At 39.6% G+C, this 16,898-nt stretch overlaps 1 protein-coding gene and 1 non-coding gene across 5 annotated transcripts in view; one reads left to right on the forward strand and one right to left on the reverse strand.

The window, feature by feature from the left end:
- Positions 1-16,898, forward strand: part of IQCG (IQ motif containing G) — a 48,117-nt gene that overhangs the window by 27,393 nt on the left and 3,826 nt on the right. Inside the window, exons 7-9 of one of the 4 annotated variants that reach the window (XM_036352706.1) lie at positions 7,849-8,010; positions 9,129-9,203; positions 16,068-16,199. In XM_036352706.1, the coding sequence (XP_036208599.1) occupies positions 7,849-8,010; positions 9,129-9,203; positions 16,068-16,199 (369 nt within the window). The remainder of the gene's footprint in view (positions 1-7,848; positions 8,011-9,128; positions 9,204-16,067; positions 16,200-16,898) is intronic. The other 3 variants (XM_036352707.1, XM_036352708.1, XM_036352709.1) reach the window with 3 other exon arrangements.
- On the reverse strand, positions 12,601-12,707 carry LOC118677824. The gene has a single exon (XR_004974550.1). It is a non-coding gene; the product is annotated as a U6 spliceosomal RNA (small nuclear RNA).

Here is a 16,898-nt window from a genome sequence, read left to right on the forward strand (position 1 = left end):
CAGTGATTTTGAGTACAAACTCTTGCCTTTTGACTCTGCTAGTGCCTTACATGTAATCTAATGCTGGATGGAAGGCATTCTGTACCTCATCCTTAGCAAGGGCTAATCATGACATTTTCCCCTTAGAATTGGGTTCATGTGAATGTCTAGACCAGCCGTGGGCAAACTACAGCCCACGGGCCGGATCTGGCCCGTTCAACTGTTCTATCCGGCCTGCGGAGCCGAAAGAGCGGAGGGTTCTCTTGCTCTCCCCTCTGCTCCTTCACCAGCAGCAGTGTTAACATGTATTAGTTCACACAAACACTCCACCCATGTTTTTGTTCCGGCCCTCCGGTCAAAAAGTTTGCCCACCCCTGGTCTAGACCAGTGATGGCGAAACTTTTGAGCTCGGCATGTCAGCATTTTGGAAAACCCTAACTTAACTCTGGTGCCGTGTCACATATAGAAGTTTTTTGATATTTGCAACCATAGTAAAAAAAAAGATTTATATTTTTGATATTTATTTTATATATTTAAATGCAATTTAACAAAGAAAAATCAACCAAAAAATGAGTTCGCATGTCACCTCTGACACACATGTCATAGGTTCGCCATCACGGGTCTAGACTGTGGGTAACCCTACCAGTGGTCGGCAAACTACAGCTTGCGAGCCACATACGGCTCTTTGGCCCCTTGAGTGTGGCTCTTCTACAAAATACCGATTTCTGATCATGGGCCATGAAGTTTCTTTTTTTCTTTTTTTTAAATTAAATCTTTATTGTTCAGATGATTACATTAGTTACTCTTTTCCCACCATAACTCCCCTCCACCCAGTTCCCACCCCACCCTCCGCCCTCACTCCCCACCCACTGTCCTCATCCATAGGTGCACGATTATTGCCCAATCTCTTCCCTCACCCTACACCCCTTTCCCCCTGCCCCCAAGAATAGTCCATTCCCTTTCTATGTCCCTGATTCTATTACAGTCGCCAGTTCATACTGTTCATCAGATTATTTATTCCCTTGATTTTTAGATTCACTTGTTAATAGATGTGTATTTGTTGTTCATAATTTGTATCTTTACCTTTTTCTTCTTCTTCCCCTTCTTAAAGGATACCTTTCAGCATTTCATATAATACTGGTTTGGTGGTGATGAACTCCTTTAGCTTTTCCTTATCTGTGAAGCTCTTTATCTGGCCTTCACTTCTGAATGATAGTTTTGCTGGGTAAAGTAGTCTTGGTTGTAGGTTCTTGGTATTCATCACTTTGAATATTTCTTGCCACTCCCTTCTGGCCTGCAAAGTTTCTGTTGAGAAATCAGCTGACAGTCGTATGGGTACTCCCTTGTAGGTAACTGACTTTCTTTCTCTTGCTGCTTTCAGGATTCTCTCTTTGTCTTTTGCTCTTGGCATTTTAATTATGATGTGTCTTGGTGTGGTGCTCTTTGGATTCCTTTTGTTTGGGGTTCTCTGCGCTTCCTGGACTTGTAAGTCTATTTCTTTGACCAGGTAGGGGAAGTTTTCTGTCATTATTTCTTCAAATAGGTTTTCAATATCTTGCTCTCTCTCTTCTTCTGGCACCCCTATAATTCTGATGTTGGTACGCTCGAAGCTGTCCCAGAGGCTCCTTACACTATCTTCGTATTTTTGGATTCTTTTTTCATTTTGCTTTTCCGGTTGGGTGTTTTTTGTTTCTTCGTATTTCAAATCTTTGACTTGATTCTTGCGATCCTCTGGTCTGTTGTTGGGAGTCTGTATAATGTTCTTTATTTCAGTCAGTGTATGCTTAATTTCTAGTTGGTCCTTTATCACAACATCGAGGGTCTCATTAGATTTCTTGAGGATCTCACTACATTTATCAGCAGTCTCACCAGTCTTCTTGAAGATCTCACTACATTTATCGGCGGTCTCAGCAGTCTTTTCGAGGGTCTTATTAAGTTTATCAGCAGCTTCTAGACAGTTCTTTAAAGACCTTAAAAGTGTGGCTTTGAACTCTATATCCAGCAGTTTTCTTTCCTCCAATTCTGTCGTTTGTGTCCTGTTTCTTTGTCTCGGCATTTTTTATGCTTTGCTGTGTCGATAGAGTTCCTTTCTGTGCTAAGTTACCCAATTACCTGAGGTAGACACTCTCGGTGCACCCCCTTGTGGGTTTTGTGCACAGTCTTGTTGTAATTAAGCCTTGATTGTTGTAGTTATCACTGGGAGGAATTGACCTCCAGGCCAATTGGCTGTGAGATCAGCTGTGTCTGCAGTGGGAGAACTTCTGTGCTGGAGACACCCCTCTGGGGCTAGACTTGCTTCAATGGGGTTTTGGTGCTCACTGAGTGTTCCCCCTGAGTGTGTCTTTTATGGTTCCACAGAGCTGCAAACTGGATGGTCCCACTCTGACCTCTGGGCTTCCTGGCTCCTGGATCTCTAGGGAGGTGCTAATCTAGCCTTTGCCTGAGGCTATCCAGCAAAAGTCTCCCTGCAGGGCTTGGGCGGGGCGGGTCCCACGGGATCAACAGGGCAGGGTTAGCAATTATGGCTGCTCTCAGTCTTGCCCTCAGAGGCTCTGCTTCTCAGTGTCCCAGTAATTGCTGCAAGCCCCACGGAGAGAAAGCTGCCCTAGGGTTCTGAGCGATGCCAGACAGTCCCGCTTCTCCCGTATGAGTCTGGGTCCTTAGAGACTTGCCCGGAGCTGGAGCTCAGAGTCTGAGACTCCCTCCCGATTGAAAACAACAACCATGCCCTCAGCCGCCAGCCCGCTCCGCATGCACTCCGCACCTTAGTATTTTGCTTCAGCACTGCGCCTCCTGTTTTACTCTTTCCTCCTAGTTGTAGAAGTTCCACTCAGCCAGCCTTCCTGTGGTTCTGGATGATGTCCGTTCTGTCTTTTAGTTGTATTTTTGAAGTGGTTGTTCGAGGCAGCAAACTCCGGTGATTACCTATGCCGCCATCTTGGTTTCTCATCAGGGCCATGAAGTTTCAATCGCACTGTACGTGCGTGCCCGCACTTGGTATTTTGTGGAAGAGCCACACTCAAGGAGCCAAAGAGCTGCATGTGGATCGTGAGCCGCAGTTTGCCGACCACTGCTAAGTCAACTGCAGCACTAAGAATCCCTCACCCATTTGTTCTCCATTCAGCAACCCCATTTTCATCCATGGTCACTGTACTTTGGGATGCTCAGTGCTATCCTGGAAACTTTGCATGATATCCTAAAACAGGCCTGAGTGACTCCACCCTTCAAGCCATACTTGTTTTTTCTCTAGCCACCCTATTACTACTTCGCATGTTACCTGGCTCTTTTCTTCACTCAAGCCCCTCACCTTTTTAAAAAAAATATCCTCACCCAAGGATATGTTTTGTTTTTCCTGATTCTAGAAAGAGAGGAAAAGAGAGAGAGGGAAAAAAACAAACAAAAAAATTAATGTGAGAGAGAAACATTGATTGGCTGCTCACCCTGACCGGGGACTAAACCACAACCTAGGCATGTGCCTTGACTGGGAACCAAACCCGCAACCTTTTTGGTGTACAGGACGACGCTCCAACTAAATCCCTCGGCCAGGGCAGGCTCCTCAGCTTTTTGCACACTTTGATGGCTAATTTCTTTTTGGGGGGCCAGGTTGAGAGAGTACCAAAGAGAATACGTTGAGATACTCTAATGATCTCTGTGGTTCAAAATGGATTCAGGAATTAAATGAAGATATAGAAAGCATGCTTACTAAATTTGCAAGCAACTCAAAGCTGGTATGTGATAAATAATAGACATTAGAATTAAAGACCCTGTTGATTATTAGAATTCTGAACTGATTCCAAAAAGAAGCAAATGTGAAACTAAGGTCCCTAGAAGAATCTTCTAAGTTGAGCATTGTGAAGACCTAACTTGTGTTCAGCAGTATCATTAGAGGTTTAGCCAGGTTGTAACATGAGAATCTGAATTTAGGCCCAGCTCCACCACTAGTTGTAGCAACAGCCTTGCCTGCCTACCCCGTTTCTTTAAACTTCCAGTCTTCCTTTCATAGTGCTTCCTTCTCCCTTCTTTCGTCTTCCTTCTTGTCACCAGAGTCTTCACAATACGACAATATATTACCATACATTCTGAAAGCATTTGGAGTGCTTTCTCTTTGTTTTGGTTACTGAAATGTGGCACTGTGGGTTTTGATCCAACAGGGAAAAACCATTCCCCTGTCTTCTATTGTGGTTAGACAGCTAGAATGTGTACAGATTTAGGCATCACATTTAAGGAGGAGTTTACTTAGAAGAGATTAGCCAAGACAGTGAGGTGTGTGGAAACTTTATTACAAAAGGAAAGAAAAAAGGAAATTGATACTCTTGGAAAGAAAATAGTTCCAGTGGAAGTGGGTGGAACTGGAGTCTGAAACTTCAGAATTTGGTCTTGATTGGGTTTCATCTATATCTTGTAACGGTAGACTCCGTTTAGCTCAGACTTCATTCATAGACTCTTAGAGAATCAGCCAGCATTTTTAGTGATAGACAGACAAATACAAATAATTTAACACAGAACTGTATTTGTTTCTGTGGCTGTTATCACTTTAATAGGCCACATTCCCATTTTCCTTTTTCCATCCAACCACAGAGGACAGCCTGAGTTGTAAGACAAATTCCAACTTCTCCAGACAGTAGCTTCCAAAAATTCCAGGAACCAGTACTCTTGTCCTCACTCTATGTTCAATTATGAAAACAGACACTACCATTAAAATTCTTTGGCTCACAATAATGTGCAGCCACCAGAGCCTTATTAACTTTCATTGGTCGACTCCTTCTTTCCACTACTAAATCATGCTGCTTTGAATTCAAGTAACAATTCCAAAAGTCCAGATCTGAAGGCAGCTTTGGAAGTGAAATTTGGTCTGCTACAAAACCCCACCAATACGCTGTCCAGTCCACAGACCCTGATTGCAGGGAGAGCTCCAAACACTGTAGACAACAAGGGTTATGATGGTGAGTGGTGATGAAGGCAGATCTTTTCTTAGTGAGAATCTCAAAAGGAAATCATACAATTCAAGGCATTTGGCCTGTAATCCACTGCTTCTCTGTTTTGCACACTAGGAAGATGAAGAAATAGAATGATGCTTCAGTTCATTATTAGTATGTATGTCTTGGTCATGATTTTTACCATCACTGGCCTGTCAATATTATACATTCAGTATTCCTCTTCTGTTTCCACACTGTTGCCATGGAAGGCCATACATTTGTATAGAACAGAAATATAGAGAGGAACTCAGGGTTATCAGAGGCCCATGGTAATAACAAGAAAACCAGATGCCTTTGACTTGGCACAGTGTAACTGCAGACCAACGTTGTATGACCTTATTCACAGTTACATAATGTAATGCCTTCTGTTTGCCATTGACAGGAACTCCTAGAGTTTTTACTCTGCATTTCTGATCCTCATATTGTTGCTCTGGAAGACTTAATGTTCAATTTGATAAAGAAACCTGACCAGAACATTCTCTTGAGTTTTTGAAAGCATATTTTTGTATGGACATTATTTAACATTTGTACTCCGTAAGTGTCTATAGATGCAAGCGGCGGACCTTTTTTAATTAAATTCAAAAAATCGTGGCAGTTGACTGGTTAAAGAATACCTACCTGTTTAACACTATTAGATTCTGTGAAAAACAAGACTACAATTATTTATGTGGACTGAAGTTTTTGGAAAAGGTTTTCTGGATTTAAGTGATATATAAGCTGAGCCTTGAAGAAAGTCTAAGCAATTAAGGTTAAAGGATCCCAGTTGATGAAGAAGTGAACACGTCACATTTTACTTTAACTCAAGACTTCCTACAGATTCAAACTTTATCACTGACTGCCATACAAGTTGGAACTAGAAGAGAAGAAAGAAGAAAAATGGAGAAGAATGGAGAAAAGTGAGGAGAGTGTAGAGAAGGGAAGGAAAAATTGAGCCCAAAAAGTCATATATTAAAATTTATTTAATAAGCATTTATTGTGCACCTAAGTTGTGCCAGGAACTGGCAGGATTTTACAGATGAGAAATAGTCTTAGAGAGGTTAAGTACTTTGCCCACAGTCCTATAATTCGTAAAAGCTTATAAAGTACTAAGTATTATCAACTGGGCTTGTAGCATATTCTCTGCCAGAGATACTCTTTGGGATGCTCTGATACAGTTGGAATAATTGCTATAAAATTGGAACACTCCCACAGAGTTATATCAAGAAGTTAGGCAAAACAACTTGAAGAATTCCTTCCTAATTTTATGGTTCTTTAAACTGGACTTGCTTTTCATTATGGATTGTCTTGACCAATTTCTGCTTTGTTTCTTCTTCTAATACTTACTTAGAACTAATTCTGCCCAGTTTACATGGTAAGATTAAAGTTGGTTGATAATTGGGGAAACATAGATCAATGATTAAAGCCATGCATTTTTGTTATTGTATGCTTGCTTGTTGTGCTGTCGGCTAACTCTGATTATCTCTCTGTGAAATTACTCACACTTCGTCTGATTTTTTTGCAATCAGATGTTACCACCCTGACTGAAACTCTTTCAAGGCTTCCAATGGCACCTGGAATAGAATTCAGACTTTGTAATATGCCTCTGAGGTCCTGCAGGTCTTATTCTTACTTGCCTCTCCAACCTCATCTTGTCTCACTGTCAACTCACTGGACTAGAGCCTCCAGAATGTTCTTTCAGTCCCTGGAATATATCTAGGTGTTTTCTGCCTCAGGTCTTGGCATGCTTATTTCCTTTTCCTTAGACTTCTCCTTGACACCACTTTTCATGTGACAGACATACTTATCCATCAGATGTCAGATTTAACATTCCTTTCTCAGAGAATCCTTTTTAGACAATCCATTCTAGTGTAGGTCTCCCTTCTTAGTTTCTCCGGCCAGTTGCCCTATTCTTTCGTAGCATTTTGCACCTTTAAAATAGTTTACACATATTTGTTTGTTTCCTTTAACCACTTGTCTACCAAAAGATTGTAAGCTTTATGATGTCAAGGACTATGTCTAGTAAGATCTCTACCATTTACTTAGTGTGGTATTGAATAAATATTTTAAAATAAATATTGAGACCTTAAAATTACCAACTGCTTTGTAACCTGCAAACAGTTTTCATACATATTCTCAGTCCTTATAGTCACTTTATGAGATATTTCAGGCAGGGTAGATGTTACTTTTCTATTTTATAGAAGATAAGTCTTGGAGAGCTCAACTCATTGGCCAAGTTCACACAGTTGAGGGCTTAGGGGGAAGAGTGGCAGGTCTTTTGACCATTAGACTAGTGCTCTTTCTACCAAAAAGACATAGCAATGGAGCCTTGGTTGGTGTGGCTCAGTTTGTTGAGCATCATCCTGTGCACCGAGAGGTCACCAGTTTGATACCCGATCAGGGCACATGCCTAGGTTGTGGGCTTGATTCATGTCTCTCTCTCCCTCTCCCTTCCTCTCTCTCTCAAAAATAAATCAATAAAACCTTTTTCTTTTTAGTAAGAATATATATATATACACAGAATATATATATATATACACACAGAAGGAGGATATATATTTATATTTATATCTATCTATCTATCTATCTATCTATAGAGAAAGGTAGACAGAGAGACAGAGAAAGAGAGAGAGAGAGAGAGAGGGAGGGAGCGCAATAGGAAATTCTTGTGGATACAGAGTACCCAAATAGTGTGTCTCAGAAAGAATCTCACAGTCCTGATGTTTAGAACTACCTATATTTCCTTTTCACTTATACTATCCATGATTACTGGCTAAACTTCCCATAGCGTGATAGCAGAAAAATAAATTCAGTTCCTTGTTGTTATATACATACAAAAGGTAAGCTTAAAACCACTGGCTGAACTGAATGGAGGTAGAATGTATTTTAATTCACAAACCTGGTCTTATCTCTACAGAATCGGAATGAATATATTGCCCACCTCAAGGATCAGTTGCAAGAGCTGAAGGCAAAAACTAACATGGAGAATCGCTTTATGAAGAGAAACACTGAGCTGCAGATTTCTCAGACCCAGAAAAAATGTAACAGAACAGAGGAGCTCCTGCTGGAAGAGATTGAGGTAATCGCTGCTCACAGGCAGGAGCCAGGTAGATGGCACTGCTGTCCCTCCTCACTTGCCTCAGCTAACGCAGGAGCGAGAGGGAGATCCTCATGATTGGTTTTCTCTCTTGTGTAGCCATAACGTTTGAGGTTAAAAATGAGAACGGAAGGAGGACTTGCATATTTGCCAGGAGAGATTCTGATGGGCTGGAGAGCCTGTATCTCCTGTTGTTTTGCAATGACTGAAAACTGGTTGTACTTTCTTCCCTTGGTCACTTTCTTTTATAAAACCACTTGCCATATCTCCTGGCAATTCTCGGAAGAGAATAAAACAAGGTACGCAGTAACTGCAGGATTTTGCTGCTGCTTTCCTCACTCAACCAGTACCTTTTTTTCTTTAAGTATTTAAAAATAAATGTTTTTATTGATTTTTAGAGAGAGAAAGGGAAAGAGATAGAAACATCATTGATCGGCTGCCTCCTGCACACTCCCTTCTAGGGACTGAACCGCAACCCAGGCATGTGCCCTGACTGGGATCAAACCACGATCTCTTGGTTCCTGGGTTGACACTCAACCACTGGGCCACACCGGCCAGCTCAACCAGTACCTTTTATCCCTCCATTAAGAAATACCCAATCTAGAGATCTGAAGTTCATAAAACTTAAAAAGGAATGCTGAATGGCTAAAAGAACAACAGGTAGGCGACAGGGAGCAAGCAGTAGAGTGTGTCAGGACTCCTTTCTTCTGAGCTCCCTGCTTATTTGAAGCTCACTACCCCGGTGGCTTACGTCTGTGATAGAAAACTTTTTCTTGCACCCTGGACTTCCCTTTTCTAGGCCTAAGAACCTGTGCCCTCGAAGCATCGTTTCTCTCCTTAAATTGACATCACTTTCCAGACAACAGGATTCTGGTCCTTTTGTTCTGGTTACTCACACATCCAGCTCAGTGCCCGACACTCAGCTCAGTGGCTGGTGAACAAACACTAGCAAGTTGAAAGGAGCAGAATTGTGGCTCCGGAGCGATAGCACAGGGTCCTGTGCTTCTGCCTCAGCTACACCTCTAATTTTGAGAAGTTCTCATTTCCAACCCAGCAGCCCTGCTGGGAAGAACTCCTGACGCGGTTTATTGTTCTCACAGAAACTAAGGCTGAGAACTGAAGAAGAAAACCAGATTCATATGGAGATTGAAATATTCCTTCGAAGGGAGCAGCAGGTGAGTCACCAAAACTATTTTATCCTCTGACATGTTTGTGTTTCACTTACAAAATACCAAGGACAGCCAAACATTTTTTGAAGGGAAAAAAATCAACCTTAATTCTACCAGCTTAATGAATGAGCTATAGCCCATGTTATTTTTTAAAGTTATTCATCTGAGCCCGGCTGGTGTGGCTCAGTGGTTGAGCATTGACCTATGAACCAGGAGGTCATGGTTTGATTCCTGGTCAGGACACATGCCCAGGTTGGGGGCTGGATCCCCAGTAGGAAGTGTGCAAGAGGCAGCTGACCAATGATTCTCTCTCATCATTGATGTTTCTATCTCTCTCTCCCCCTCTCCCTTCCTCTCTGAAATCAATAAAAATATATTAAAATTTGTTTAAAAAACATGTATTTCCCATACATCAAAACAAAATAAATTTACTCATCTGGATAAATATTTTATAAAGCTGTAATTTGAATACCTGAGAAACTTTTCTCATTCCTATATTGTTTCATTGTCATAATTTTAAAGTATGACTTTTTAAAATTATAAAGATAACATTCGTGGTTGAGGGAAGATTTTTTTAAATTGCCAATTGTTTAACCCATTTTTTCATGTTACCAGTCTCTTCATAAAATAATTAAAAATAGTTTTATAATTTTTCATTGAATGGTTATGCCATAGTTTACTTGTTACCCTTTATTTTAGATATTTAGGTTATTTCTAAAGTTTTGTTATTATAAATAATGCAGTAATGAAAGCTTTGTCCAAATGACTGTTTTTCTTCATTACAATTATTTACCCAAAATAAATCTCAAGCATGAGATTATGATGTCAGAGAGACTGGTATTTTGTGACTTGATAATATTGCTAATACTTTGTAATTTACACTGCCATCAGCAGTATATCCAGGCACTAATATCAAGTATCCTCCACAGCACTAACCATTTTAGATATTATTGAAAGTCTGTTAACTTAACGAGCTGTTTTATTTTGCATTTTTTTCTTACTGATAGACTTGACCATTTTTCCATATATTTATTTACTCTTTTTATTTCTTCTTGTTTGAATCATAGGGTTTTAATTAGTATTTCTAATTCTAACAACAAACCAAGCTGAATATCTGTTGGATCAATATGGAAAAAATTTCCATGTTACAGCCTGATTTTGAGAAAGCTAATGAATTTTCAGTAAAGAATTCCAAATTTGTAGTTAAAGAATTACAGATGCTATATCACAAACCTTTACTGAAAAAATATCTGGTAGGTTATTAGAATCAGGCTCCTGTAACCTGCAATTTAAGAATTATGTATTGCCCTGACCAGTTTGGCTCAGCGGATAGAGCGTTAACCTGTAGACTGAAGGGTCCCAGGTTCGATTCCAGTCAAGGGCATGTACTTTGGTTGCGGGCACATCCCCAGTGGGAGGTGTGCAGGAGGCAGCTGATCGATGTTTCTAACTCTCTATCTCTCTCCCTTCCTCTCTGTAAAAAGTCAATAAAATATATTTTTAAAAAAGAGAGAATTAGGTATCATTTTACCTGTTTCAAATGTTAGACACAGCAGGCATAACAATCAGATGAGCTAGTAGATTAAGTGAACGATGGGTGGATGAAGTCAGTGTTTCCCAGATCTTCAGCCCAATAACACAAGCAGTACATAAATACTTGTTAATGAAACATTTGAAACAGTACAGAAATTATATATATATATATATATATATATATATATATATATATTCGCTGTTAATCCTCATCCGAGGATCTTTTTTCCATTGATTTTTAGAGAGAGTGGAAGGGAGGATGGGGGTGGGGTGCAGGGAGGAGAGAGAGAGAGAGAGAGAGAGAGAGAGAGAGAGAGAGAGAGGTGAGAGAAACACATCTATTGGTTGCCTCCTGCAGGAATGGCCCTGAACAGGGCTGAGGGTCAAGGCTGCAACTGAGGTAGGTACCCTTGACTGGAATAAAACCTGTGACCCGTCAGTCCACTGGCCAATACTCTAACCACTGAACAAAACCAATTAAGACAGAAATATATAGTTTTAAAGGTGAAAGCTCTCTTAATCACTCCCCTTCTTAAAAAACATTTCTTCCACATCTTTTTCTTTTAATAGACATACTTTTATGTGTATCTATTTACATGTTTTTAGTATTTATGTTTTTAAAGTAAATGGGATCATACTAGGTATATTGTTGTAGACCCTATTTATTTATTTACTTACCTTGTCTTTAATGTTTTCCTTGTCAGTACAACTGCTGTATAATATCCCATACACAAGCTATACCAACATTTAATTAACCATTCTTCTGTCAGTTTCTGACTTTTTCTGTTAAAACAATGCTGAACATTCTTGGACATGTCTCTAAGTGCATGGTGTATGGGAAGACTATTTTGGTATATTGCTTTTAGATTCCTTATGTCCTCTCATATTCATTTTAATGGTTTCAGTTGATTTGTTTTCTAAGTAGATGTTATTGACTGCAAATAGTAACAATTTTATATTTTCCTTTTCATTATTTATGTCTATCTCCATTTTGTGGTTTCTTTTATAGATAGAATGTCAAGTGTAATGTTGACTAATAGTAGTGATACAGGGCCACCATTTTTCTATTAATGGTTTTAACGGAATTTCAGTCACATGAGTAGATAGTCATGTCATGTTTCTCATGCGCAACTAAGGGCATTCATTGGGAGAGAATGGGACCCAGAAACTTGGAATGGGAATATCTGGTTGGACTCCGATATACTGACAATTTTGAGCCCCTAAGTCACTGCCTTGCCAGTGGAACTAGACTGCACACCCCTGTGTCTGAGACCAGTTGTCTCTTCCCTGAAAATCCTGTGATAATAACTTTATCTGAGGCAGATGCCTTGAAAAAGGATGCTTACTCTCAAGACCTAGCATAATCACCTCTATAGCCCGTGGATCCACAACTAGGGTCAACTCTCAGCAAGTTCTGGGGAGAACAGATAACTCAGATAAGTGTACCTCAGAAGGGAACAGATTTCCAGGATGAGTACAGTATTCAACTTTATGAGATGGATTTTTTTATCCACTAAGATATTATTTTTTCTCTTTCAATATGTTGATAAATTAAAATATACTAATAGATTTGTTGAGTTGAATCATCTTTATATTCTTGGGCTAAACCTTATAATTTATTTGTAGATTTTTATTTTGTATTTGTATATTCCACAAACAAAATTAACCTATAGATGATTTGGTTTTTGGTGTTTCTTTGTTGTATTGCTCTCAGTTATGCTAGCTTGGCAGCTTGAGTTGGGGAGCTTTCTATCTTCTTATACTCTGAAATCTAAAAATATAAATAGAACAAAATATATTATTTGTTCTTTGAAACTTTAGTCAAATTCAGTCATAAACAATCTTGTCTGGATATCATTTTATTTATTTAAAAAAATAGAATCGCTTCACGAATTTGCTTGTCATTCTTGAGCAGGGGTCATGTTAATCTTCTCTGTATCGTTCCAATTTTAGTATATGTACTGCTGAAACGAGCACTGGATGTCATTCTATAGGGGAGATATTTGGCTACCATTACAATCAGTTAATGATTATTGGTGCCTTCCCTTCAAAAAGTCTCTTTCTGAGTCATTTTTAGTAACTATCTTCCTAGAAAATAACCCATTTTATCTAAACATTCATTTCAAATTTATTAGTATAAAGCCGTGCACTATAGTCTCTTACAATTTAAAATGTTACTTTAGCCCTAACCAGTTTGGCTCAGTGGATAGAGCGTCAGCCTGTGGACTGAAGGGTCCTAGGTTTGATTCCGGTCAAGGGCATGTACCTCGGCTGCAGGTGCCTCCCCAGCCTGGGCCCTGGTCAGGGCGTGTGCAGGAGGCAACTAATCTATGTGTTTCTCTCACACTAATATTTCTCTTTGTCTTTCTCTCTCTCTTCCACTCTCTCTAAAAATCAATGGAAAAATATTCTCGGGTGAGGATTAAAAACAAAACAAAAAATCAAACTTAAAATGTTCCTTTATTTCTGTAGTTATCTTTTTTATCCTTTTTTTAAAAAATGTGTCTCTCCCCCCCCCCCTTTTTTTTTTCTGCTGAGAGTCAAAGGTTTGACCATTTTATTGGTCTTCACAAAAAAACATCTTTTGGTTTTATTGAGCAATTCTGTTATTTTCCTGTCAGTGTTTTTTAATTTTTTTAAAATATATTTTATTGATTTTTTACAGAGAGAAAGGGAGAGGGATAGAGAGTCAGAAACATTAACGAAAGAGAAACATCGATCAGCTGCCTCCTGCACACTCCCCACTGGATATGTGTCCACAACCAAGGCACATGCCCCTGACCGGAATCAAACCTGGGACCCTTGAGTCCGCAGGCCGACGCTCTATCCACTAAGCCAAACCGGTTAGGGCTTTTTAATTTTTTTTTAATTTATTTATTAATGAGACAGGGAGGGATGGAGGAAGGGAGAGACAGAAACATCAATTTACTGTTCCACTTATTTATGCATTCATTGGTTGATTCTTATATGTGCCCGACTGGGGATCGAACCCACAACCTTTTGCTGCACAACCGAGCCACCTTGGCAAGGGCTAAACCTGCTTTACTTTTGCTTTGATTATATTGTTTTAGCTGTGGTTTTTATAACAGCACATAGCTGGATTTTTATTTTATTTTATAAAATATATTTTTATTGATTTCAGAGAGGAAGGGAGAGGGAGAGAGAGAGAGAAATATCAATGATGAGAGAGAATCATTGACAGGCTGCCTCTTGCACACCCCACACCGGGGATTGAGCCCGCCACTGGGCATGTGCCCCGACTGGAAATTGAACTGGGACCTCCCGGGTCTTAGGTCAATGCTCAACCACTGAGCTATGCTGACCGAGCATAGCTGGAATTTAAAAAATTTTATTTTCAATTAAGATTTTAATATAATCATGTAAGAGGAAAACCAATATAATTTGCTATACAAATTAATGTAAACAGAAGTATGATAAATACCAAATAATGTTAATACATTTTAGCTAGCTTTAGCCAAACTGACATTTCTCTCTAACTTAGAATGATTGATGTGAGTCATGTTTTCTAAAAAATTCCATATCTATGTTCCACTTGATGTCTCACTCTTTTTTTTTTTTTAAATATATTTTATTGATTTTTTTTTACAGAGAGGAAGGGAGAGGGATAGAGAGTTAGAAACATGGATGAGAGAGAAACATTGATCAGCTGCCTCCTGCACACTCCCTACTGGAGATGTGCCGGCAACCAAGGTACACGCCCTTGACCGGAATCGAACCTGGGACCTTTCAGTCCACAGGCCGACGCTCTATCCTCTGATCCAAACTGGTTACGGCTTGATGTCTCATTCTTGAGGTACACACTGTAGAAGTTTGGAAGTTATACATACATTCTGTTCTTGCAGTGGTAACCCTTATATTTTTAACATACATGTGTGTACTTGATTCTTTCTCTAAGGCTAGAGTTAATCAATATATTTCTTGCTATTTAAAAAAACTGATTTCAGAGAGAAGAAGGGAGAGGGAGAGAGGGATAGAAACATCAATGATGAGAGAGAATGATTGGCTGGCTGCCTACTGCACGCCCCCTACTGGGGATCGAGTCCACAACCTGGGCATGTGCCCTGACTGGAAATCGAGCCGTGACCTCCTGGTTCATAGGTTCATGCTCAACCATTGAACCACAACAGCCAACCTATTTCTTGCTTTTATTAGGGCAAAGTTTTCTCTTACTTCTTCTCTTCCTCTCCTACACCCCATATTGAAACCATTCATTATATACTTCCATTTTATAGATGGGGAACTGAGGTCTAGGGAATTTAAGTAGACTCATGTGAGTGCCACAATTGCAAGTTGAACCTAGGCAACGTGGCTTCAGAGCCTGTTTGTGCCCAATTGAAGATTTCAATTCCATATTCTCATTTATTATTAAAAAGTACATTAAATGGCTTTTAAATATATATTGTACTGGTTTCTCTCCCATTTCTGGTACATCTCTCTTTCATTTTATTTTGCTAAAGTACATTCTTGAGTAACTCTTTCAGAAAGACTAGATATATTCTTTCCCTATATTCAAATGCTTGGTTGGCTAGGTATAGAATATTAGATTCACATTATTATGTTTTAGAGTTTTGAAGACATTGCACCCTTTTCAACTAATATTTAGTGTTCTCAATCAAAGAAATGTCTGATTACATTCCTTACCCTTCAGAATTTTCTACCGACCTTTTATTCCTTTCCTTTTCATTGCAACTTCTCTTATCCAGACACTGAAAAGGCCCTCTTCCTCATTTTTAAATTCAGTAATAACATAAATATCAATAACATAAATAACACTAATATATGAATAACATAAATATTAAGTAGTTTGATGAATATGTACATATATATGCTCCTATAACCAGCACTCAGATAGAGAAACAGAAAATATTTACAGCCCTGGCCAGTTTGGCTCAGTGGATAGAGGATTGGCTTGCGGACTGAAGGGTCCCAGGTTCAATTCTAGTCAAGGGCATATCCCTCAGTTGCAGGCTCGACCCCCGGCCCCAGTTGGTCCAGGTGCATGTGGGAGACAACCAATCAAGGTGTCTCTCACATCAATGTTTCTCTCTGTCTCTCCCCCTCCCTTCCACTCTCTCTAAAAAATCAATAGAAAATATCCTTGGGTGAGGATTAACAACAACAATCAAAAAGAAAACATTTACAGCATACCAGAAGTCTTCCTCATGTCCCATTGCATCAATAAACCAACCCTCCTCCAGAAATAGCCACAATTCTGACTTCTATCACTATGGAAAAGTTTTGCTTGTTCTTGAACTTTATATAAGTGATTTGTTTTGTGTCTGGTAGAAGCCATGATTTAATATTCTTTCCAAATAGAAACTTGAGGAGAAGCTAGAGTTCTGGATGGAGAAATATGATAAGGACACAGAAATGAAACAGAATGAACTGAATGCTCTCAAATCTGCTAAAGCCAGTGACTTAACACGCCTTCAAGACCTTGCAAGGCTGGTAAGGAAGCAGAGTTTCAAGAGTTAAGGCTGAGCACTGAGGAGTGGGTGGAGCTAAGTTACAGTAGCTGGGGTAATGCTATTTTTGGTCACAAAGTGAAGATGTAAACCATCTTTTTCTTAAATATATTTTTATTGATTTCAGAGAGGAATGGAGAGGGAGAGATAGAAACATCAATGATGAGAGCGAGTCACTGATTGGCTGCTTCCTGCCTGCCTCCCCCTGGGGATCAAGCCCGCAACCTGGGCATGTGTCCTGATTGGAAATCGAGCCATGATCTCCTGGTTCATAGGTTGAGACTCAACCACTGAGCCACACTGGCTGGGCCATGGGATTCTTTTTCAATGATCATGAGGATAGCGATGACAATGCAACAACATTGATGGTGGGGGCAACAAGAGCAGTGCTAACACTCAGTGCTTACTCTGTCCCAGGTGCTTTACTAGTATTGCACATACACTGGTAGAAGTTAATTTGACCCTCACAACCACCTCTTGAGATTTCCACTTTACGGTCTCTGAAGACCATAAAGTGAATTATGATTTCCAAAATGCTTCTAATTATGGCTTCATGTGTACATTCTATCACAGCTCTTAAAACACTACATTAATTTGAGGTCATTAATCCCATGTTAGTATTTCATTTTTATGAAATATTTTCAGGTAAATTTGAGTTATTCAAACTGAAAAACAAGTGGGA

This window comes from Myotis myotis, unplaced genomic scaffold (assembly GCF_014108235.1).
Source record: "Myotis myotis isolate mMyoMyo1 unplaced genomic scaffold, mMyoMyo1.p scaffold_m19_p_2, whole genome shotgun sequence".
In the NCBI taxonomy this organism is placed as follows: Eukaryota; Metazoa; Chordata; class Mammalia; order Chiroptera; family Vespertilionidae; genus Myotis; species Myotis myotis.